Source organism: Typopeltis vanoorti, chromosome 17 (assembly GCF_054136105.1).
Source record: "Typopeltis vanoorti isolate ZY-2024b chromosome 17, IOZ_Tvanoo_1.0, whole genome shotgun sequence".
NCBI classification, from domain to species: Eukaryota; Metazoa; Arthropoda; class Arachnida; order Uropygi; family Thelyphonidae; genus Typopeltis; species Typopeltis vanoorti.
This window is the reverse complement of record NC_143565.1, coordinates 84,597,774-84,624,334: the sequence shown is the minus strand read 5'-3', so window position 1 is coordinate 84,624,334 and position 26,561 is coordinate 84,597,774. Positions and strand designations below refer to the sequence as shown.

The 26,561-nt window shown below is 37.1% G+C and overlaps 1 protein-coding gene across 2 annotated transcripts in view; it reads left to right on the top strand.

Annotated features, from left to right (window-relative positions):
• The window catches only part of Brf (Brf RNA polymerase III subunit), a 375,147-nt gene that overhangs the window by 31,698 nt on the left and 316,888 nt on the right, over positions 1–26,561 (top strand). For both annotated transcript variants that reach the window (XM_090407063.1, XM_090407062.1), the window contains exon 3: positions 20,772–20,846. In XM_090407063.1, the coding sequence (XP_090263189.1) occupies positions 20,772–20,846 (75 nt within the window). The remainder of the gene's footprint in view (positions 1–20,771; positions 20,847–26,561) is intronic.

The following is a 26,561-nucleotide window of genomic DNA, read 5'->3' as shown; positions in this document are numbered from 1 at the left end:
CTTCCTTTATTTTATCAGAAATTCATTGTAGATCTTCTTCCATGCTTGCAAGTAATGCAGATATGCAAATTTTAAATTTGTTATATTTTGATTCCAGAGTCTACTTCCAGTGTCAGATTAAACAGGTCAAGTGACCAATTATTATTATTATTATTATTATTCAGGCCTCCATGGAATCAAAAGACTCATCGTGGGAGGTCCCTCCTAGGAAACACAAAGTCTATCATACCACTCTTTAAACTCGTTGACTATTCTCACTCTCACCACTCCATCAGGCAATGCATTCCACGATTCAACCACCCTCCATGCAAAGAAACCACTCCTCACCCTCTTGCTCACAGTTTCCTTTCATAACTTCCAGGGATGGCCCCTTGTCATCACTCCTTCCCGCTGTTCAACCAAACAAAAGAGCTCCCCAGTGTCAACTCTATAACCACCTCTCAACAGTTTAAAAGTCTCAATCATATCACCTCTCCTTCCTCTATCTACCAAACTCTGCAGTCCACATTCCCTCAGCCAATCCTCATAACCAACATTGTACAATCCTGAAACCAACTTTGTTATTTGCCTCTGTGCCCTTTCCACAGTTAATTTATCCCTTTCAAATCCTGGGGACCAAATCTGAGAACAGTAGTCTAAGTGTGATCTGATCAGGGTCTTATACAATGGAATAATAACTCTTTTATTTCTGCAGGTCAGCGTCCTTCTCAGTATTGCAGCAATCCTCTGGGTTTCCTTCACCATCTTCGTAATACGTCCCCTGAATTTCAGGTTTCTATCAATCATCAACCCCAGATTTCTTGTCTCCCCTACTTCCTCCAGTATAACTCCTCCTATAGAGAATGCAGCATCCCATCGATGTTTCCCAAACCTCAAGACCTTACATTTTGCTGCATTAAACTGACACCCCCATTCATTTGCCCATCTATCTAGCTTATTCAAATCCTCTTGCAGGGCTACCACATCTGCACTATTATTAATAATCCTTCCCAGCTCTACATCATCTGCAAACAACTGAATATCCCCCTGCAATCCACTGACAATGTCATTAATATAAAGGTTAAACAATATAGGTCCTAGTACTGAGCCCTGTGGGACCCTACTTGTATCAATTTTTAGTTGTACCAAATTGGTCAACTGGATTCAGCCAATCCTGAATCCAGTTGACCAATCTGACATCCAGACCCATGTGCTGCAACTTAAATATCAGCTTATCATGTGGCACCCTGTCAGATGCCTTCGCTAAGTCTAAGAAAATTGCAGTATATGCTCTTCCCTCATCTAATGTTTTTGTAACTTTATTGTAAAAGGCTAGCATACTGCTAAAACAAGAGCGCCCCTTTACAAATCCATGTTGACTCTCACAGATAACATTACTCTCATTTGCCCAATGCTGTATACGGTCCCTCACTACTTTCTCCAAGATCTTAACAACTACCAAACAGGCCTATAATTAGACACTTCCAGTCTGTTACCACCTTTATGCAATGGCACTATCTTTCCTTCCTTCCATTCCCTGGGCACCTTTCCTGCACCAGACTTTCATTGAAAAGCCAGGTTAAAGGCACTGTCAGTTCCCTAGCACATTCTCTCAAAACTCGTGGTGAAATACCATCCAGTCCCAAAGCTTTACTGACATCCAGAGTACTCAGTATCTGAAACACACTCTCCTCCTGTACCTCTAAACCTCGAACCTGCCCAATCCCTCTAGCATTAAAACTGGCTCCTCTAGGATGAAATACTCCAATAAATTGTTCATTGAACAATTCCACTATGTCCTCTGCATCAGTCACTCTATTCCCATTTTTATCTCACAATATCATTCTTCCACAGTCATTTCTCCTCTTACTGGCCACATAGCTAAAAAATTCCCTAGGATTGTTTTTGGATCTTAGGGCCAATCTCCTCTCATATTCCAGTTTTGCTTTCCTTACCACATTAGTCACCCTTCTGGCCTGTGTCTTATATTCTTCATGCATCTTCTCTTCACCTGTCTCCTTATATCTCTTCCATAGCCTCTTTTTCACATGCAATTCCTGTTTAATATTGTTTGTCATCCACTTTACTCCAAATTGTGTCCTCTTCCTCACTCATGGTATACAACTTACCATTGCTGCTAACAAATATTCATTCACGATTTCCCACACACTAATGATATCCCGGTCTTACAATTCCTCCCTCCATGAAACTTCCCGAAGTTGACGTCTAAGACTGTTATAATCACCTCCATTATAATTCCACATAAGTTCCTGTCTCTTTGATACTCCTGCATGTCGATTCATTTTCCAAGTCAAAAACCATATGGTCACTCTCTCCAACTGGTGGGAGAGATGTCATATCAGTTGTTATCAACTCTTCTGATGCTATAACCAAATCCAAAACTCTTGAATCTCTTGTTCCCTCTGTTACATGTTGCCTAAGACATTTTTCCCTCAAGAATTCTAGAAATTCCATTCTCCTATTGCTACATGCATCTTCCTCTCTCCAATTTATACTATTGTAGTTAAAATCTCCCATAACAATCATTCTTCTTGCACTTGCCAAATTTAACTGTCCAAACATCTCCTGGTCCCCATCCTCTGTGCTCCTGGGTCTCACTCACTTGCCAAAAAATGCTGTACCCAGCAACTTCTATTCCTGTTATTATATCCTCTTCTGTCAACCACGTCTCAGTGATCCCAGTAATTTTTGGCCAGGCTGATGCTATCTGCACCACCAATTCCTCTTCCTTATTCCGGATACTCCTGGCATTAGTATAAAGCATATAAATGCCATTGTTTCTATACCCAGCATTATCCCCTCTATTCTCCACTGGGCTCAGTGTTACCTGATGTCGTCTCCCTTCTCCCAAGTATCCATTCCCACAAGAGGCCACCCCTGCTATCATCCTCCCTGGGACACACTGACTTGTTCAGAACAGCAATCTCTCCAGATGCCTACGTATTTCCTCATTCAAAAGTCTCTCGTATACAATTCCTCTCTTTCCTCAAACAAACTCCAAGCATCCACATATACCAGTCCTCTCTTGTCACACATTCTAGCTATTATGTCATTCAATATTGCTGCTCTTCTGCTCAGCTCGTCATTATCATACCTAGGCAACACACACACACACTATTTTTCCTCTCCCTGTCTTCTTCCGTACAGCCTCAAGCAAAAATCTCATATCTCTTGCTGCCTGACTTACATTACCACTCAAGTCATCTGTTCCTACCATCACAATCATCTCATCCACCCTTTCACCTCTCTTAATTGCCATAGCCACCTTTCTATTGTTCCTCCTGGAAAACACTCCTCACGCATCCTATCTTGAACACCACAGATCATTGAGTCGCCATACATTATACCTCTTACCATTCCCTCTCTCCTATTGCTTCCATTCTCTCCTCTTCTTTCAATCCCATAGGTCTCTCTCATTCTCTCCTCTTCTTTCATTCTTATAGGTCTCTCTCATTCCCTCTCCTCTACTGCTATTCTCTCTTCTAGCATTCCCATACCTCTCTCTCCTACTGTTTCCATTTTCTCCACTTCTAGCACTTCCATATCCCTCTCTCATTCCGTCTCTCCTACTGTTTCCATTCTCTCGTCTTCTAGCATTCCCATACCTCTCTCTCCTACCATTTCCATTCTTTCCTCTTCTAGCACTTCCATATCTCTCTCTCATTCCATCTTTCCTACTGTTTCCATCCTTTTGTCTGCTAGCATTCCCATACCTCTCTCTCATTCCCTCTCTTCTACTGTTTCCTTTCTCTCCTCTTATAACACTCCCAAAATTCTCTCTCCCCCCTACTCTGATTCGGCATGCATTTATCTCTTCCTTTCTCCTAATCTTGCCTTTCATACTTCTGCTCTCATTCACAAGACATTCCACCTCCTCTTTCAGCTCATCTATCTCCCTCTGCAGGTCAGTCACTCTTTATCTAAATTCACTCTCCCAAATCAAACCATCTCCTAAACTTTCACAGTCACTCATGCCTTCCACGCTATCAACTATTATTTTCTCATTCATATATATATTTTTTTCATTCTCTCCTATTACACTGCTTGTCTTCCTAGATTCATTTCCTGTTCCTGGAGCAACAAGGTTGGATATTGATATTCTAATGCACTTATTTCCTCCCACTGCCTGCATTTTGCACACATATGCTCTCTGCTCTCTTTTACAAGCCACATATCCAATTCCTGAGACGCATACATGCTGCAAGTACTGCATGCCACAAAGTCCCTTATGATATTGCTTATAATAGAGTTCTTAAATGGTGGAGGACTTGGCGATACGGCACTTGCGACTGCAGCTGAATCCGGCAACATTCCTTACTGCTGAGTAGCGTAATCGTTAATTATTCAATTAATAAATTCCATTAAATAAATAAGAAAAAAGTACAAACAATTACAAGCAAAACAAAACATTTAATACACTAAATATAATTAAATAAAATGAAATATGACTAAATATAGTAATGAAAACTTAGCTTCGCTTTGTCTTCCACCATTATGCATTCGATTCCGACGGTAACATTTACAGAGGCATTTCATTACTGAGTGTTCCTGGTAAGATATCTGCAAGTATACTTGAGAAACGGTTGAGAAGGATTGTGGAAGAGAAGCTTGGTGAAGAACAAGCTGGATTCAGGCCAAATAGAGGCTGTCAGGTTCAGATTTTCACTTTACGACAGATAATGAGTGATTTATTATCCCCTTTACTTAATTTACGACAGATAGTTGAGAAAGCATAGGAATAAAACAAAGATCTATATTTGAGTTTTGTCGATCTGGAAAAGGCATATGACAAGGCGCCAAGAGAGAAGCTATTCAATACGTTACGGTTATATGGTGTCAATAGGACATTATATCAAGCAATACTTAGTCTTTATTTGAGTTGTAAGTCAGCAGTTAGAATAGAAGGAAGTACAGCGAGATGGTTTAATGTTAAATCTGGTGTGAGACAAGGATGTACATTATCCCTTCTGTTATTCATTATCTATATTTATCACATTATGAAGGAAAGTGGTATTAAACATGATATCAAAATTGGAGATGTTAATGTCAGCTCTTTACTTTATGCGGATGATGTTATACTTGTAAATAAATCTGCTACAAGTCTACAAGATTCCCTGACTAAATTGAATAACTGTTGTAATAGATATGGTGTGAAGGTCTGCAATAAAAAGATGAAGACAATGAAAATAGACAGAATCGTCGAAAATGTCAACTGCATTGTGAACGGAGAACCTATGGAACAAGTAAAACATTTCAGCTACTTAGGCATGATTTTTAGTGAGAATGGTAAATTAAATATGGAAATAGACAACAGAATCAAGAAAACTAGTACAGTAGGAAGTCAGTTGAATAAATTCATATGGAATAAGAGAGAAACTAGTCAGAACACTAAATTAGCTGTATACAAGACAGTGTTCAAACCAGTTTTAACTTATGGATCTGAGAGCTGGGTCAGAAGTAAAACACTTCACCAAAGACTAGAGACCGCAGATATGAGAGTCCTGAGAAAAATTAGAGGCATGAACAGATGACATCAATGGCAATATCATATTAAAAACGAGGATACTAGGAAAGAACTTGACATTGTCAGCATCCAGGAATGGGTTAGCAGAGCTAATCTCAGATGGTATGGTCACTTAAACAGAATGGACAAGGAAAGTTTAGCAAAACAAGTGTTCTCCGCAAGGTTGGCAGGAAAATACCCAGAGGAAGACCAAGATATAGGTGGGTTCATATGGTAAAGTGCCTTAGACGATAGAAATATAAGATCTGATAATGTTGGAGTCTTGACAAGTAACAGACTGATTTTGGAGGAAAATTGTAAATAGGAAGTTAGTAATGATGTAAATTTTTCATGTAGTACTGTCATATCCTGTACACCCCTTGAGGGTATATGGCAGGAATTTGATGATGATAATATAGGTCCCGGTACTGAGCCCTGTGGGACCCCACTTCTAACCTTCTGCCTCCTTGAAACTGCCCCACCATACACAACTCTCTGATACCTATCGGACAGCCAATTGTTGTGGCAACTCTCTTATGTTTTGGGCCCTCTTTTATCTCTTATATGTATATATTACTTTATTCTACCTTTCTCTCAATAATTCCTATATTTTCTCTCCTTTTACTTATTTAATGTTTACTTTAAACTTCTATCTCACTTAACTTAACTCAGGCCGAATCCTTGACAAGAATGAAGCTGTTGGTTTGTGAGACAAAGAAAATGCAAATGGCGGATGCCTATTTCTTTGTCTCAGCACTGGTTCTAACTCCTTATTCAAATTCAGAGAAATTTATTTATTTTTGCTGCACCACCCTGAATCCTAGATTATACTAAACTTGTATGACCAAGGAGTTAGAATACAGTCAGCATTCACTCTTATAAACTATATATTTTCCAACTTGCAGTCATGACCCAATATTATCTATTCTCCCTACCTTCTTAGGTTTGCTAAATTTTATGAGCAAGTGCAATAGGTTCTAAGTTCAGGGAATACAAAATTTATATTTAAACAAAACATTTAATTTCAAGAAAATACATATAATACACGTTATCAAACTGAGTCAATCAAACAATCAAAGCTAGGTAGAGAATTAGCACTCATATATACAATTACTTTATCATCATCATCAAATTCTTGCCATGTACCCTCAAGGGGTGTACAGGATATGATGGTACTACGTGAAAAAAACTACATCATTACTAACTTCCTATCTACAATTTTCCTCCAAATCAGTCTGTTACTTGTCAAGACTCCAACATTATCAGATCTTATATTTCTATCGTCTAAGGCACTTTGTACCGTATCAATCCACCTATATCTTGGTCTTCCTCTTGGTCGTTTTGCTGCCAACCTGGCAGAGAACACTTCATTTGCTATTCTTTCCTCACCGATTCTGTTTAAGTGACCATACCACCTGAGATTAGCTCTGCTAACGTATTCCTCGATGCTGACAATGTCATGTTCTTTCCTAATATCCTCGTTTTTAATATGATATTGCCATTGATGCCATCTGTTCATGCCTATAATCTTTCTCACGACTCTCATATCTCTGGTCTCTAGTCTTTGGTCAAGTGTTTTACTTCTGACCCATCTCTCAGATCCATAAGTTAAAACTGGTTTGAATACTGTCTTGTATACAGCTAATTTAGCGTTCCGACTAATTTCTCTCTTATTCCATATGAATTTATTCAATTGACTTCCCACCATACCAGCTTTGCTGATTCTGTTGTCTATTTCTATATTTAATTTACCATCTTCAGTAAAAATCGTGCCTAAGTAGCTGAAATTTTTACTTGTTCCACAGGTTCTACATTCACAACACAGTTGACATTTTCAATGATTCTGACTATTTTCATTGTCTTTGGCTTTTTATTGCTGACCTTCATACCATATCTATTACAACAGCTATTCAATTTAGTCAGAGAATCTTGCAGACTTGTAGCAAATTTATTTAGAAGTATAACATCATCTGCATAAAGCAAAGAGCTGCTTCAATTTTGATATCATGTTTAATACCACTTTCCTTCATAATGTGATCCATATAGATAATGAATAACAGAGGGGATAATGTACATCCTTGTCTCACACCAGATTTAACATTAAACCATCTTCCTGTACTTCCTTCAGTTCTAACTGCTGACTTACAACTCAAATAAAGACTAAGTATTGCTTGATGTAATGCCTCATTGACACCATATAACTGCAATGTATTGAATAGCTTCTCTCTTGGCACCTTGTCATATGCCTTTTCCAAATCGACAAAACTTAAATAGAGATCTTTGTTATATTCCCATGCTTTCTCGACTATTTGTCGTAAAGTGAAGATCTGAACCTTACAGCTTCTATTTGGCCTGAATCCAGCTTGTTCTTCACCAAGCTTTTCTTCCACAATTCTTCTCAACCGTTTCTTAAGTATACTTGCATAGATCTTGCCAGGACCACTCACTAGGGAAATACCTCTGTAATTTCACATTCAGTTTTATTTCCCTTTTTATATATGGGTACTATGAGAGCTCTACTCCAATAATCAGGAATTCGTCCCTCTCCAGGCTTTCTGAACTATGCAGTGCAGCCACTGTAAGACTCTTATACCACCATACTTCAGCATTTCTGGTCAAATATCATCTACTCCTGCCTGCCTTTCCACATTTCAAGCCTTTGATGGCTTTTTCTACTTCAAGTATCGATGTCTATTCCTGACTGCATGCCTGGTCAGTGTTTTTTACCACTGTGCTGTCATCACTCCTTGTTTCATTTAGCAGTTTTTCAAAGTAATTACTCCATACTTCAAGGATATCTTTTTCTCCTGTTTTTATGTCACCTTTATCATTTCTTACTCCTTTTACAATAAACACAAAATGTTATATTCAGGCAATGACAATCAAGGAAAAGAAGGAGTAGCCATAGTATTCAACACTAAATACGAGGCTAATCTTCTTGAATGGCAGTCAGTCTCAAGTAGAGTAATGTGGGCAAATATGAGAATGGGGAACTGGACAATGAGACTTATTTGTGCCTATGGTCCCACAGAAGGTTCTACTAAGGTAGAAGTGCAGGAATTTTTTGAGGCTTTAGAAAAAGCAACTGACACAATGAAAAATGAAAAGTTGGTCCTTGTTGGGGATCTAAATAGCAGAGTAGGAAATGATTGTGAGACATACAAAAATATTTTGGGAAAATTTGGAGAAAAGAGCAAAGCTAGTAATAATGGCAAATATCTGTTGGATTTCTGCTCAGGACATGGACTGGTTATTACTAACACCATGTTCCAACATAAAAATGTGCACAAATTCACATGGAGAGAAGAGGCAAGGAATAAGAAAAGTCTCATTGACTATGTTATTGTTGATAGTGATGTTTTCTCCCTGGTGAATTTGAAATTGGAAGTGATCACTATTTAGTCTTGATCAAGATAAAATTGAATTTCATATTGAAAAGAAAAACATATAAGAAAGTTTTAAGCGAATAAAAGTTGAGCAACTCTCAGATCTGAACTGTAGACTAAAATACACTAAGATTATTGAAGAAAAAATGAAAGAGTTTGAGAACAGGAATCAAACCTTGGAGATTCAGTGGTAAACTCTGAAGAAAACATTGATTGATTCTGCCAGAGAGGCATGTGGTGAGGTTGTCTGCAAGGATAAAAAAAAGCAGAACTCCCTGGTTGACACAGGAAGTTAAAGAGGCAGTGAAGGAAAAGAAGAAGGCATATCAAAAGTTCCTGTCAAATAAGTCAGCTTTTGCTCTTAGAGAATATAGAGACAAATGCAAGAATGCTAAACACTGTGTAAAACTAGCTAAACAGTGTTTAGCTAGTTTTACACAGTGTTTAGCATTCTTGCATTTCTCTCTATATTCTCTAAACACTGTATAAAACTAGCTAAACAGTGTTTAGCTAGTTTTACACAGTGTTTAGCATTCTTGCATTTGTCTCTATATTCTCTAAACACTGTATAAAACTAGCTAAACAGTGTTTAGCTAGTTTTACACAGTAAAAAAGTGTTTAGCATTCTTGCATTTGTCTCTATATTCTCTAAGAGCACAAGCTGACTTATTTGACAGGAACTTTTGATATGCTTTCTTCTTTTCCTTCACTGCCTCTTTAACTTCCTGTGTCCACCAGGGAGTTCTACTTTTTTTTATCCTTGCACACAACCTCACCACATGCCTCTCTAGCAGAATCAATCAATGTTTTCTTCAGAGTTTGCCACTGAATCTCCAAGGTTTGATTTCTGTTCTCAAACTCTTTCATTTTTTTTTTCAATAATCTTTGTGTATTTTAGTCTACAGTTCACATCTGAGAGCTGCTCAACTTTTATTCACTTTAAAACTTTCTTACATGTTATTCTTTTCAATATGAAATTCAATTTTATCCTGCTCAAGACTAAATAGTGATCACTTCCAATTTCAAAACCTCTGTACACTCTGGTGTCCTGCACCAGGGAGAAAACATCACTATCAACAATAACATAGTCAATGAGACTTTTCTTATTCCTTGCCTCTTCTCTCCGTGTGAATTTGTGCACATTTTTATGTTGGAACATGGTGTTAGTAATAACCAGTCCTTGTCCTGAGCAGAAATCCAACAGATATTTGCCATTATTATTAGCTTTGCTCTTTTCTCCAAATTTTCCCAAAATATTTTTGTATGTCTCACAATCATTTCCTACTCTGCTATTTAGATCCCCAACAAGGACCAACTTTTCCTTTTTCATTGTGTCAGTTGCTTTTTCTAATGCCTCAAAAAATTCCTGCACTTCTACCTTAGTAGAACCTTCTGTGGGACCATAGGCACAAATAAGTCTCATTGTCCAGTTCCCCATTCTCATATTTGCCCACATTACTCTACTTGAGACTGACTGCCATTCAAGAAGATTAGCCTCGTATTTTGTGTTGAATACTATGGCTACTCCTTCTTTTCCTTGATTGTCATTGCCTGAATATAACAATTTGTATTGATTGCTCAGAAAGATCTCACCAGTTTTGGTCTTTTTTGTTTAAGTCACCCCTATTATGTCGATCTTGTACTTATCTAATTCCTCAGCTAGCTCCATTTCTTTGCCATTCAGGCTTCTTATGTTGATAGTACCGATCTTTAACTCTGGTGATGTTGAGTTCGGGTTTGTTTTCAGATTTGTTCCAGTAGCTGACTTTTCGCTGTTAGCCCTGGTTTCCTGGCAAAAACAATGGGGGCTTTGTTTAACTGGGCGATGCCCCAGCCGGCATGAAATTTTGTCATGTTGCACCATCATTTTTTATTTTGGTTTAACTAATAAGAATACAGTTTGGTCGGCTAAATCCCAAATTGCCATCCTCGTTCGTTCAGTATCCAAGTAGATACCCAACAGGGCGCATCACGAGAAGGTGAGGATTGGATATTAGATCAGAAGCCCTGGTCGGTTCTCCGCATTCCTTTAAAGGCTATGCAGAGGTCTCCTCTCAGTTATACAGCTTTGACCCTTAAGCACCCCACAATTACTTTATCCTTTCTATAATTCTCAATCTGAGAAACATATTTAATAACATTTAATACACTTGGTCTCGTTGTACTACTCTAGTTAATCAATTCCATTCTCAATATGAATCAAAATCTATTTTCAATTTTCTCTGACAATCCTGTTCAATATATATATATATAACAGACTTAATTAAGAACTCTAGTAAATCTCTCTCTCAAGGTTAATTCATGAAACAACTTTCTGAATCTCTTAATTTTAGCAGTAAATTCTAGATTCTATCTGCCACATAAACTTTACGTACAATATTCTGTTTCATTCTCAATCTATCAGTATACTGTCCTAAGAGTCTCTCGTAGCACATTGCAATAAAATCTTCCTAATCATTTCCACTAGATAGAAGATATAAAATTTTGCAGCTTACCAATTGCTGGTATGTTACTTTAGCCGCTTCCTTATCTCTTCGGATATCTGCCATCTACGACTTCTTTACTTCACCCATTCTCATGATGTTCACTATGGATTCCCTCTGTACTTCATAGTTAGATATTTCTGTAGTCTTCCACAAATATAGTCTGCTGGGCTAGTTTACGACTGGCAGGCTTCCTAATTATTCTTCTGATATCTCCTTGAACAAAGGAAAACCACGTGGAGGCTCCACACCAGCCAGACCTACGAGGGCACAGGAACACAGCAGCAGGAAAACGTCTAAAAAGCCTTGTCTCCAGCATTACATACCTTTTTAAACGCCACGCCACTCCTTTTACTTTCGTCATCGACATCTACGTCATCATGTGGAAGTTGGGGGGGGGGGGGGCATCGTGCTTACTAACAGATATGCCTGTACATAGTATTAGGTGTTTCTGAAGTCGGCTATTTTGCATTTTTCAATATTATTTCTCTCCCAGCAATTGTCAGGTACTTACATAGTATTTGAGACTAAGTAGACATACATAATAAAATTTCACAATCCAATATAATATAAAGGACATAAGACTAAATTAAGATTGCTATACAAGTGCCTATTCATTTCTGAAAATTCATTATTTCTTCCAATAGAGTGAGAACTATGTTAAGTCCGAGTGAAACGTAATTTTCTTTAATATTTTGTTTCACACTGACTTAACACAATCCTGAATCCAGTTGACCAACCTGACATCCAAACCCATGTGCTGCAACTTAAATATCAGCTTATCATGTGGCACCCTATCATGCCTTCTCTAAATCCAAGAAAATGGAGTATATGCCTTTCCCTCATCTACAGCTCTTGTAACTTTATTATAAAAGGCTAGCATATTACTAAAACAAGAGCATCCCTTAACAAATCCATGTTGACTCTCACAGATAACATTACTCTCATCTGCCCAATGCTGTATATGGTCCCTCACTAATTTCTCCAAGATCTTAACAAATACTGATGACACTTTATTGAAGTATTTCATCCTGGAGGAGTAAATTTTAATACTAGAAGGATAGAGCAGGTGCGAGGTTTAGAGGTGCAGGAGGAGTAACTGGCCTATAATTAGACACTTCCAGTCTGCTACTGCCCTTATGCAATGGCACTATCTTACCTTCCTTCCATTCCCTGGGCACCTTTCCCATAGCCAGACTTTCATTGAAAAGCCAGGTCAAAGGAGCTGTCAGTTGTTTAGCACATTCTCTCAAAACTTGTGGTGAAATACCATCCAGTCCCACAGCTTTACTGACATCCAGAGTACTCAGTATTTGGAACACACTCTCCTCCTGCACCTCTAAACCTCGCACCTGCTCTATCCTTCTAGTATTAAAATTTACTTCTCCAGGATGAAATACTCCAATAAAGTGTTCATTGAACAATTCCACTATGTCCTCTGCATCAGTCTCTCTATTCCCATTTCTATCCCACAATCATTTCTCCTCCTACTGGCCACATAGCTAAAAAAATTCCCTACGATTATGTTTAGATCTTTGGGCCAGTCTCTTCTCATATTCCAGTTTCACCTTCCTTACCATACTAGTCACTCTCTCCTGGCCTGTAAAAATTTTGTCAGAAGTGGAGTTCGAACCCACACCCTCTTCCGAGTACCAGATCTCTTAAGTCTGGTGCTTTAGACCACTTGGCCATTCTGACACATCCCTGTCTTATTCCACTCTCTGTGTATAACCAGTTGTTTAACGTGTCCTCCATTCGTACTGCACTTTCAGATTTCTCGTATAGATTCTTATAGTTTTGTTGGGAATTCGAAATTCTTTCATAGTTTCCCATAGTTCTCTTCTATGGATTGAATCAAATGTCTGGTAAAAGTCTATGAAATTTATATAGAAACTTTGGTTATACTCTAGCATCTTTTCCATTAGTTGTCTTAAGGTAAATAATTGATCAATTGTGCTTCATCCTGGTCTGAAACCTACTTGTTCTTCTCCTAATGCTAGTTCTATATATGGCTTAATTTGTTTGTGGAGTACTTTCGTAAAAACCTTATGTGGAATACTGGGGAAGCTAATGCCACTGTAATTATTGCATTCTGTTTTATCTCCGTTTTTTTTTTTTTTTTTGTATATAGGAGTTATAACTATATATTGTTTGTATATAAGGATTGTACAGTTGGTGTCCTCCCACGGTGAGTCTTCGGACTCCTTGTAGTTGTCACGAATAATAATAATAACGGATTTGGTCCAATTAGTAAGCATTCCTTCATTTTTGTAGATCCTTTCAAATAATGTTTTTAATGGTTCTATCCATTAAAAAGATTATTATTAAAAAAAAAAATTTCAAGAATTCTGTGTGTGTCTGATCAATACCAGGTGCTTTCCCAGTTTTAAGTTTATTTGTGCTGTGTGCTATTGTTACTTTGGTAAAGATATTTGTTTCCTCTTCCATTTCAGTTCCTTCAATAATATTATCTTGAGAGCTGTTTTTATTATATAAATCTCTAAAGTATTCTTTCCTTCTGGCCATTCTTTTTTTTTAGTTTCAGTTAGTTGCCCCTCTTTGTTTTTGATCATTATCATTTTGCCTGTGTCTTACTAATTTGTTCTATTTGTTTATGCAATCCATGGAGATTATTTTCTTTTGATAGCTTCTCTGACATTTGCATTTTTCTTCTAACCAGTTATTCCTGTCTCCTTTAACTAGTTTTCTAATTTCTCTGGTTAATCATCATCATCAAATTCCTGACATGAACCCTCAAGGGGGTGTACAGGATATGATAGTACTACATGAAAAATTTACATCATTACTAACTTTCTATCTACAATTTTCCTCCAAAATCAGTCTGTTACTTGTCAAGACTCCAACATTATCAGATCTTATATTTCTATCGTCTCAGGCACTTTACCATATCAACCCACCTATATCTTGGTCTTCCTCTGGGTCATTTTCCTGCAAGCCTTGCGGAGAACACTTGTTTTGCTAAACTTTCCTTGTCCATTCTGTTTAAGTGACCATACCACCTGAGATTAGCTCTGCTAACCCATTCCTGGATGCTGACAATGTCAAGTTCTTTCCTAGTATCCTCGTTTTTAATATGTTATTGCCATTGATGTCATCTGTTCACGCCTCTAATTTTTCTCAGGACTCTCATATCTGCAGTCTCTAGTCTTTGGTCAAGTGTTTTACTTCTGACCCAGCTCTCAGATCCATAAGTTAAAACTGGTTTGAACATTGTCATGTATACAGCTAATTTAGTGTTCTGACTAATTTCTTTCTTATTCCATATGAATTTATTCAATTGACTTCCCACCAAATCAGCTTTGCTGATTCTGTTGTCTATTTCTATATTTAATTTACCATCTTCACTGAAAATCGTGCCTAAGTAGCTGAAATGTTTTACTTGTTCCACAGGTTCTCCATTCATAATGCAGTTGACATTTTCAATGATTCTGCCCATTTTCATTATCTTTGTCTTGTTATTGCAGACCTTCACACCATATCTATTACAACAGTTATTCAATTTGTCAGGGAATCTTGCAGACTTGTAGCGGATTTATTTAGAAGTATAACATCATCCTCATAATGCAAAGAGCTGACATTAACTTCTCCAATTTTGATATCATGTTTAATACCACTTTCCTTCATAATGTGATCCATATAGATAATGAATTTTGTAATTAGATAAAAATAGAAGATAAAAATTTTGTAATTATTGCTCAGAAATATCTCACCAGTTTTTGTCGTTTTTGTTTCAGTCACCCCTATTATGTCAATCTGGTACTTATCTAATTCCTCAGCTTGCTCCATTTCTTTGCCATTCAGGCTTCTTATGTTGATAGTACCATCTCATACTTTAATTTGCACGAATATTCTTCGATGCTTATATTCTATTTTGATAGTTCCTTCAGGTTTTTAGGGAAGAATAGGGTGGTTAATATTTATTCCAGGATTGTCTTATGTCTGTAGATGCATGTGTATGGGCCTGGTTTGCCTCTTTTGAGGGACGAAAAACCCAAGTTTTTGGGTGGAAAAACCCTCCACCCCTGTATGAGACCAGCTAACTCACCTTTACTTGAAAGAGACCAGATAAAGGTTCCTCAAACCAGGTGTTTCCGACCAAAGGGCTTCATCTATATCGACTGGGTATTGAGGCTCTACAATTCACAGGAATCAAGAAAAATAATTTTATTATTGCAAATATTTTCACCCAGAAATTAACAGGCCATCATCAGTTCATCAGCATAACACAAAGTGGAGTTAATCCTATTTATAGAGCTGAGCCATGTGCCAGAGTGCCACTATACAAGTGGTCACAATATAAAAGAACAAAAATTAAATAAATAAAATGATTGAATATCATAGCATTGTATATTTAAAAGCAGGGAAGGAATATTCCATTCCTTGCTATTTATGAAGATAAGACTCCTAAATCTTGGCAACGAATTGACAGTTATTCTGATATAAGTTTGGATAGTATAGAAGTGCTTCAGTGCTCTTTTTAAATTACCACTCAAAAATAAACCAGCGCTGATGTCAAAGGCAAGTATTGGACCAAAAGATATTGTGGTATCTGTGTCCCCCTCCTTGCTGTGCTAGGCAGAATTTTCAGGTTTATTGTTATTGATATGAGATTGGTATTCTTGTAGTTGCTTTTTGTCCTAAGTATGAGTGGAGGCAATTACATTGAACCTGGTAAACATCAGGGAGGGAGAAAGGGACTGTTTATCTTTCATTGATGGTAACCAGGAGGAGATTTTGTTGATAGGGCAGAATGTAGAACCTTAACTGTACCTTTTCAGAATGTTCGCAGTTGCCTCCAAGATGCCCATGATGTATGGGATAGCAGCTCGTCACATAGGCTTGTAAGTGGCCAGGATGTATTTACTCCTCCTTTAGGTGCAGCCATTCTGTAGTGTGATGCATTGGATGGTGCCAATTTCTTGTTGGAGATTTTTGGATTTGGAACAGATAATGTGCTCTATTGAACAAATGGAGCACAGAGCAAATACAGCAAATGATTAAACTACAGTTTAGTCTCTACATTCCTCCCTATCAACAAAAAGATTTGAAAGATAAATGGTCTGCCCCTCCATGGTGTTTACCAGGTTCAATGTAATTGCTTCTGCTCATACCTCATACTTTAGACAAACAGGATGTTTAGTTGAAAAATGACTACAAGAACATGAATCTTATATCAATCTACTCAATCTACTGTGGTAGATTGACTACAGGAAACAGGATCTGCTGAAAGGAAGATGGGGACAGGAAGAAAACCACTATCTACACCATGCCAAGATCAAGTTCTAAAGTGGCTCTGCCTCAAAAATTACTATGCATCATCCGGAGAACCAAAATTGGACTAGAAAGAACAAACAGGAATTGGGGAAAGCTCTGTAATCGTCAGGAAGACTCATTCAACAGGGGCTGTAGCCAGGCACCCTAAAAAGAAACTCTTGTTAACCAAAAAAAATGAGATTGGCTCTGTTAAATTGGTGCAAAGAACATGCCAAATGGACCTTTGATCAGCAGAAAAAAATAATTTTTTCTGATGAGAAAAAATTCTTTTTTTCTTCATCAGAAAAAATTTTTTTCTTCATCAGCACCCTGCAAAATTATTATTTTGCAGGGTGCTGATGGAAGACAGACAGTTTGAAGATGATCAGGGAAAAAATCAACCCAACTGTCTGGTATCAACAGTCAAATTCTCAGCCAGTCAGATGATCTGGGACTGCAAATCATATCATGGTATTAGTTGCTTGCATTTCACAAAAGGTTCATTGAATGCACAAGTGTACCATTTTAGAAGAATTGCTGCCTACTATCAGAGACCAGTTTACCATAACAATGGACTTCATTTTTCAGGATGACTTCATCCTGAAAGATGAAGGCAAAGAGTGTGAGTAATGCTATCATAACCCTAAAATGTACATACGAATTGAGTTTAGTACTTAAAAAAGTTTTAGTTTTTGTTGCAGGTTAGTTCAGATTAATGCAGGTTAACTCAATTCAGCAACTACTGTGGCCAGGAAACAGCCCAATGCTCAACCCCCATTGAAAGTTTGGTACCAAATGGAGACTGAAATATACAAGAAGCTGAAGACTCTTCAGGAGCTCCAAGAAGTCATTATAAGGATATGAAACCATGAATTGACAGTTGCATCAGTCAGGAAATTGATTTTGTCAATGCCTCACTGATGCCAAGCTGTAATAATGGCAAAAGGAGGACCCACAAAGTATTAAACAGCAAAAAGTGAATTTTTGCTTTGAATGTTTAGTTGAACTAAATTTTGATACCAGTATTTAATTTTTGAGTGAAAATATTGCTTTCCAGTCCATTTTGCAATATTTGGAAATTTATCAAGTTTGTTGTCATATCCTAATTATGTCATCTTGTATTAAAAAGAGCCAAATATTAATAAAAAATAAAAATGTTATATTACTTTCTTCATTATTTGTGACATTTATTGTGTTATTATCCCTTTTCATATAGGCATTTAAATTTAATTACCAAAAAAACATGGTTATAGCAGGTGATGCAGTTTCTATGAACATGAGTATATGTCATACATAACCCATATATAAATCTTATGTCAATCTGAATAGTTTGGCTTTGCATAGAATACAGTGGATGTTGACCACAATATCCCCAGATCCAATACTCACCTTTTACATCAGAGTGAGTTTAGGTTTGAGCAGTTAATTAAAGAGAGCATTTCCACACTGCCCAAACGTAAAATCAGAATGACTGTCTAACCATGCTTCCTTCCTCTCCCTCTCTCTCTCTCTCTCTCTCTCTCTCTCTGTTCCCCTTCTCATCCCCCACCCTGCTTATATAGTAATATATAATGCTACGTCATTCAGTTATTTTATTTATGTAATTAAGTGCAAAATATTTTGTTTAAAATAGACAGAGCTGAATTACACATATCAGCAATACACTACCTGTTGCACTCATCTCCAAAAACATTCATAAATATCATATTGGAACTATTCCAGTTCTATCAGTTTTTTCAAAATTGTACAACTTTGTAAACTTACTAATATGATGTTGACACAAAAGCAAGTCTTCAGTTATTATTATTACAATAACTTCTATGGAGTCAGTAGACTCATCATGGGAGACTCATTTAACCAGCAACATGTCTGATATCAAAACTTGCAATCATTTATGGAGTGAGTTGGATGGACAAAAGGACTTGTGTATGCTTGACAGACTGCATTTGAATGGTTTTGAAGTTAGATGGTTGGAGAAAGTGTTGTTTAGTGAGATGTGATGGTGCAAAACCAGGAACATTAGAGATATTAGGGAGGATGAAATCTAGCATGTGGCTGGCCACCCCTGTGATAAATGAGCATGGGTACAGTAATGATTATGCAGTGCTAAACGGGATTTCACAGGTCTCCAATATAAATGGATTGGTAATGACATTACACAAGGGTAACTATGGGTACAAATGGACATTGAAATCCATGTACATGAATGCAAGAAGTATCAGGAATAAGGGTGAGGAGTTTTTGGCATCAGTAAGCTCAACTTAGCCAAAAATTATAGGCATCACTGAGACCTGGTTGACTGAAAATGATATAGTTCCAGGGATAGAATGTAAAAGGTATTGTACTTTCAGGGAGGATAGAAGGTGGAGTATTGCTGATGATAGCTGCAGAATTACAACCCACAAAATTAGAAGTTAAAGAGGATATTAGGTCTGAGGGAGATGGTTCATTTGAGGCTATCTGGCATAAGATAGAGGCAAATAAGATTCAATAAGTTGTTCAATCTGTCTCATCTCTGGCATGGTTCCAGGGGAGTGGAAAGAGTAAGATAGTACCATTGCATAAAAGTGGCTATAAGACAGAGATAGCAAACTACTCTCTTTTATTTATTTATTTTATGGGGAATGGTTGTTAAAGTGTTAGAAAAGTTGGCGAAAGGTAAAATACAACAATGGGTGGATAGGGATGAGATATGCTACAGTGGGCAGCATGGCTTTGTAAAAGGTAGGTCCTGTCTTAGTAACTTATTCACATTTTATAATAAAGTGACAGCAGAATTGGATAAAGGTGATGGCCTTGACTTTGCCAAGTCATTTGACAGAATACCACATGGAAACTATTAGAAAAATTGGAGAGGATGGGAATGGATATGAGGCTAGTAGCATAGATAGAGGGGGATGGGTGATGGACAGACACTAGAGAGTAGTATGTGGTGGAGTGGAGTGTAGGAGAATGATGGTGACTAGTGGAGTACCTTAGGGGTCAGTACTAGGGCCACTACTCTTTAATTTGTATATCAATGACATAGAGAAAGATTTAAGAGAGGATATTCAGTAGTTTGCTGATGATGCAGAACTGGGGAGAGCAGCAGTTGATAAAAGTGATGTAGATATCCTGCAGGATGATTTAAATAAATTGGTGGGCAAAGGATAATGATTGTAATTTAATGTTGCAAAATGTAAAGTTATGCATTTCAGGTTGAAAAGGTTGCATATGGTGTATCATATAGTATAGCATGGTATTTTCTCCCAGAAACTCGGTTTTTTCATCCCGCACACAGACAAATCGGCCCTTCAGAACACATGCAATTTACAGACAAAAAATACAAGTGGTGGTAGTGGACAGTAGATGGTGCTGATGTACAGATAATGATGGTGGTAGAGGTTTTCGGTGTAGTGAGAGAGAGCTGTAAAGTAGATGTCCTCCCTTGATGAGTCTTCAGACCTTGGAAAAATAATGTCATGAAATAATAATATTGACGATATTGGTTTGTAGGCAATTGATGAGGCTAGGGACTTGGGAATAATAGTGATCAAAGAGTTAAAGTTCAAAGAGCATATTGCAAAAGTTGGCAAAATAGCTCCAAGAATTACTTGGATGTTGAAAAACAACACTAACAAGTAAAGATAAGGAAGTTATTATCCCTCTTTATAAGGCTATGATTCGGCCACATTTGACTACTGTGCACAGATTTGGTCACCTGGGTTTCTTGGAGACCAGGATGTGGTTGAAAAGAATCAGAGACAAGTGACCAAGATGATGACAGGTCTCTGGAATACTCCTTATGAGGATAGGTTGGGTTTGTGGGGTAGAAAGTTTAGTTGATGCCAGAAAAGAGGGGACATGATAGAAACTTTTAAGATATTAAAGGGGTTTTATAAAATTGATCTGTATTAATCTGGTAAAATTCCTTAACTAACTTGAAGGTCTTTATAACATTACCTCTTTTCATTTTAATTATATTCCCATTTATTATTTTTTCAAACCTCTTTTCCTATGCTGAAATATTGATTGCTGTCTTTCAAATTTTTTTATGATATAACTATGATAATTTTTTATATATAAGCTAAAATTGTCGATATTGCTTTAATAAAATTACTTTTCAATTTTCAATTATACTATTAGGCCATGTATCTGGTTTGGGGATGGGCTTTCAGTCTGGAATTGGGAAAGAATCTCGCTTAGCAACATTAAGCAATGGTAAGTTGAATTTTACTCTTTTAAATGAAGATTTAATTATGACAATTTTTTTTTTTTAGATTGTAAATCTTTCTACTTGCATAAGAAGTGAGGTTTGGTATACGGTATACATAGTATTTCCACAGATTTTTGTATATGCCTAACATCAAAATATATATGCAAATCATTTGTTAGAACTGTGAGATCTAAAATTAGTTTATTTAGGCTAAAATGCTCAATCTGAATTTAATGTTAAAAACAAATAGTGCAGTGATTAACACATAAAAAACATGGTGGACTTGCAAATCATTATTGCTGCTTCTCTAAAACCAGGAATGTGAAGAGATAGCTAGGGAAAATGATATCTAGCCTACCCTACTTAAATATGGAGTTATGAAAATTTTACTGAATGACCGCATAATTCAAAAGCTTGCTCAGAAGGTCACTGAGACTGATATACAGAAATAAAATAGCTGAAAATTATTGTTTTGCTAGTAAGTGTCCTAGGAGATGTTGATGGTAAAAATTTTATTTATGAAATAGTGCTGCCCAGCTTATTGATAATATTTCCCTTTGCACATGAAGTAACCAAACAGGCCTGATTGCAGAACAAATTCTGTAAGTTAATCAGGGAAAAATTTCATCTTTGAAAGTTGAAAGATATCCTGTAAAGATATACGAAGGGGGGAGGGAGGGATCTGGAAAGTTCTGATAAACACCTAGAACAAAAATTAATTAATTTTATATCTTCTTATATATCTTAAAAGAAAAAGAATGAATTCATCAAATATTACAATTTGATGAAACATAGGGATTAAAGGGTTTTAAGATTATGTTCTTTCTTGGGGTTATATCAGTTGCTTTAATATCATTTTTGTTCTAGGTGTTTATCAGAACTTCCAAGCCACCTCCCATTCTATTGGTAAACAGCAACATAACATCAAAACTCACCATTAAGTCATTTTGAATTAATTGAATTTCATCAAATCTGTCTAATATGTATATGATTCATTTTAAACAACAGATTTTTATCACTGTATTTCCTCAGCCTCTTGTTTGGTTACCATTCTGTGGATGAAGTTTTTGCCATCTGGTCTAGCACAGATAATAGCTTTGAAAATTTCTTCATAAGATTAACATCATCTATCAGCACAACTGATTTACCACAATTTATTAAACAACAACTTGTTTTGTAACTTTGTAACTTATACATTAACTTGGCAGATCCTTAAGTTTTCCCATTTATAGAAAGCATGCTCTCACCGAAGATGTTCATGTAAATCATCATCCTTCTTTCTAGCCATAAGGTTATTATAATAACCTTATCAAGCCCATGTTATTTGCTCTGATGAGAATATATTAACATGCTAATATGATCGATCACATGTGAACTGACCTCTGTTTAAATGGTTATAAAATATCTACTATTAATAATATACTAAGTAATTATTTGCATAAATAACCACTGTTAGAAATCAGAATCAGGTAATTGTTTCATATGTTAAAAATTGTTTATGACAAACTTCCTTATATCTTAAAAAAATTCTGGTTTTCTGCTTTGTTCTCTCCAGTTAATAATCACCTAATCCAGACTGGTATGATTCATTCTGCTGAGTTTAAGAGCGAGAAACATACCAAGTTGGTAGAAATATCCATTTCCATCAATTTGGCATGTCTAGATTAGGTGATTATTATGGCAATAACTATTATTATTGTTATTATTATTGTATAGATATCTCCATTGAGTGAGAAGATTCATCACAGGAGATTCATTATTCACACAATACCTATCATACCTCTCCTTAAACTCATTCACTGATGAAGCACTCACAACCACCTCTGGCAATCTATTCTATCCATTCTCCATCCTTCAAGCAAAAAATCTAGTCCTTACGCCTTCACACGCTCTTACACAAATTCTACTGGAGATCTCTTGTTCTCTCCTTTTTGCTATGTACTGAAAATAGTGTTAATCCTATAAAACCCCATGCTTCTCTATCATGTTTCCTCTTTTATACCTATCAGCTGATTTTTGAAGCCTGCAGACTGTCAATTTATTCTCTTCCATTGAACTGCTACCATCTTTGTCACTTGCCTCTGAATCCTCACCACCACCACTTCATCCCCATGGAATCAAGCAGTCCAGATACAGCTCTATGCACATTTGTCCAGATGCAGTCTTATTAAAGCTTTATAAAAGGTAACAATAATTTCCTTAACCCCTGCTTGTTAGTGTGTTCTTCAACAACTATGTAATCTGATGTGCTGTTTTGGTTACCTTAGCAGTATGTCCTCTGAACTTTAATTCCCTGTCCACAATCACCCCAAATGGCCTCATCTGTGCACATTATAGTACACAGTTTGCGATGTCGTCCCAAAGTGCATCACCTTACACTTGCTCACATTAAACTGGCAGCCATTTACCTTTGCCCATACTGCTAGTCTATTTAAGTCTTCCTGCAGGGTCTCTACATTACCTTCATTTGCCATTGTTCTTCCCAGTTTAGAATCACCATCAACAACTGAAAATTTCTTGTCAGATCATTTCCTATATTTTCAATGATACACAAATTAAACAACAGCAGACCAAATACTGAGTGTTGTGGTACACCACTAGTCACTTGCCTTTTCCTGGACTCGACTCTTCCATAAACTGCTCTTTGATATCTGTCCATCCGCCATTCTCTAATCCAAATCAGCAGGTTCATATCCATTTCCCATTTGCTCCAATTTTTGCAACTTGGTTCTGTGTCGAATCTTGTCAGATGCTTCTGCACAATCTAGTAATTAGTCAACATATTATTGATCACCATATTAAATGGCAAGATTATTCAAAGAATCCTGTGAAGCCTTTTTACAACAACCAAATCTTAAGGCTGATTCCATGTGGATATCTTGCGTTTGGACAATAGAAATCATAGAACACATAGATAAATGAACATTTATAGATGTTTTCTTAATACTATATTATTATTTTTTATTTATATTTTTTTATGAAACTGTAATTCCACCTTTCAGTTTTAAACTTGATTATGTAATTGATTCAATTTTGGATGTTGATTGATACCTTGCTCTGATGATGATGCTAACTTTAAAGTAGAAGCCATTAAATTTTTAATAAACTTTGATTTTTTCTTTCAGTGTGTTTTTGCCATATTGAAATTTATTGTAATAATTTTAAAGAGCATGTAAGCTTGGAATGTTTTTTCTACAGGTACTTCATTTAATAGAAATCTACAGGGAGTCAGGGACTCATCAGGGAGACCACATCATACACTCACCAGCTATCATACTTATTCTTAAATTCATTCACACTGCTTGCACTCACAAGATCCAATGGCAATCTATTCCAATTTTGCACCACCCTATGAGAGAAAATTCTAGCCTTCACTTCCTTCTTAGCCTCAGCTTCAAGGATGCCCTCTTGTCCTTTCCCCACCCTCCATTAATTGAAAAATTCCATCAATTGAAATCCTGTATGACCATTTCAGAAGTTTGTAAGTCTCAATCACATCACCTATCTTTTTCCTGTTTCCTAGTGTCTCGAGTCTATAAATTCTCAATCTGTCTTCAAAGGGGAGTGTATCAGAATCACAACAGAAACCAGGAGACCAGACTTGCACCCAATAGTCTAAGTGAGGTCTTATCAAGGCCTTGTAAAGAGGCAAAATGACATCCTTATCTTTACATGTGAATGTTCATTTCAGCATTACAATTATCTTTTGAGTTGTATTTGCAATCTTTGTTACATAGTCCCTGAACTTCAACTTCCTATCTACTAACCTAACCTAACACTCCAAGATTCCTAGCCTCATCAGTTTCTTCTAGCATAATCCCACCAGTATAATATGACATTGGATATCTAATCATGCAGAAGTGAATGACTTTACATTTACTGACACCCATTTTCCCATGCCCACATTTCCACCCTCTTCAAATCATTCTGCAAGTACTGCATATCAGCAGCATTCCTGATTACCCTACTTATCTTTGCATCATCAGCAAATAGCTGTATGTTGCTTGTCAAATCCTTCCCAAACTCATTAATGTACAGATTGAATAACAGTGGACCAAGCACTGATCTTTGTAGTGCACAAATGGTTATTGTTTATTTAATTATTTATTTTTTAAAATCTTTGTACTGGTTATGGGCAGTACTACCCTTACATCATGTCCAGACTTGATATAGGCCTAAGCTTTTACAAGTGTTTTACCCTATACCTGTTCTAGTTATCATTGTAGTCATTATCTGGTGGCAATGCCATGCACCAGTGTGCCTTGTAGGACCCTCAAGTCCTAATAGCTATCTGCACTCCATATGCCATGTAAAGAGATGGTGGCACTGGTAAACCTAGGAGTTGCCCCATGCTCCTCCCATATCTTACTAACTAGATCTTGGTTATTCTTATAATAGTATCTTTTACATTTACTGACATTGAACTGACACCCATTTTCCCATGTCAAGATTTGTAATCTTAAATCTCGCAGACTAACATCCCCCGTATACCACTTTTTGATATCTGTCAGTCAGCCTTCCTCTTATTACTATTACTATTACTATTATTACGGACAACTCCAGGGAGTCATTGGACTCATCGAGGGAGGCCCCAAATCATATTCATCACAACTATTTGACATTCATACAGTATCTATCACACCTCGCCTTAAACTCATTCACTGTCACAGCATCCACCACAGACTCAGGGAGCGCATTCCACTCATTCACTACTCTAAAAGTAAAGAACCCAGCTCTAACACCTTTACTAACTACACTTTTGCCCAGTTTCCATGGATGTCCCCTAGTCCTCCCAAAACCAGACCTGTTCTCAAAAATATCTTCTGAATTAATTTTATAGAAACCCTTCAGTAATTTGAATGTCTCAATCATATCTCCCCTCCTCCGCCTATTAACCAATTTTTGCAACCCACAAATCCTCAACCTGTTCTCATACGGTTCATTCCACAGACCTGCTATCATCTTGGTCACTCACCTCTGGATCCTCTCCACCTCCTCCCCATCAAGAAGAAACCTAGGTGACCAAATCTGAGCACAGTAGTCTAGATGGGGTCTTATCAAGGCTTGATACAGAGGAACAATAACCTGCTTGTCTCTGCTTGTCATCGTATTCTTCAGCAACCAAGTGATTTGATGAGCTGTTTTGGTCACTTTTGCAATGTGTCCCCTAAATTTCAATTCCTTATCTACCAACACTCCTAAATCTCGTGCCTCATCAATTTCCTGGAGTACGGTTCCACCAATGCAGTAAACTGCCGCCAATCTTTTCACCCCAAAATGCATAACCTTACATTTTGACACATTAAACTGACATCCATTCTCCTTAGCCCAGACCTCCAATCTATCCAAATCATCCTGCAAAATTTTGACGTCATCTGCATTCACTATTGCCCTACCCAACTTCGCATCATCCGCAAACAAATGAACTGTTCCTCTCAGATCATTTCCTATATCATTTATGAACAAATTAAACAGGAGTGGTCCAAGAACAGATCCTTGTGGCACACCACTAGTCACAGGCCGTCTTGTGGACTCTACTCCCGAGTAAACCACTCTCTGATATCTCTCCGTCAACCACCCTCCTATCCATCTCACCAACCCTATGTCCATTCCCATATGCTGCAATTTACTGATTAGAATTCCATGTGGAATCCTGTCAAAGGCCTTGGCAAGGTCCAGTAGAATCACCGTAAACCCATTACCCTTATCCAGTTCAGCCG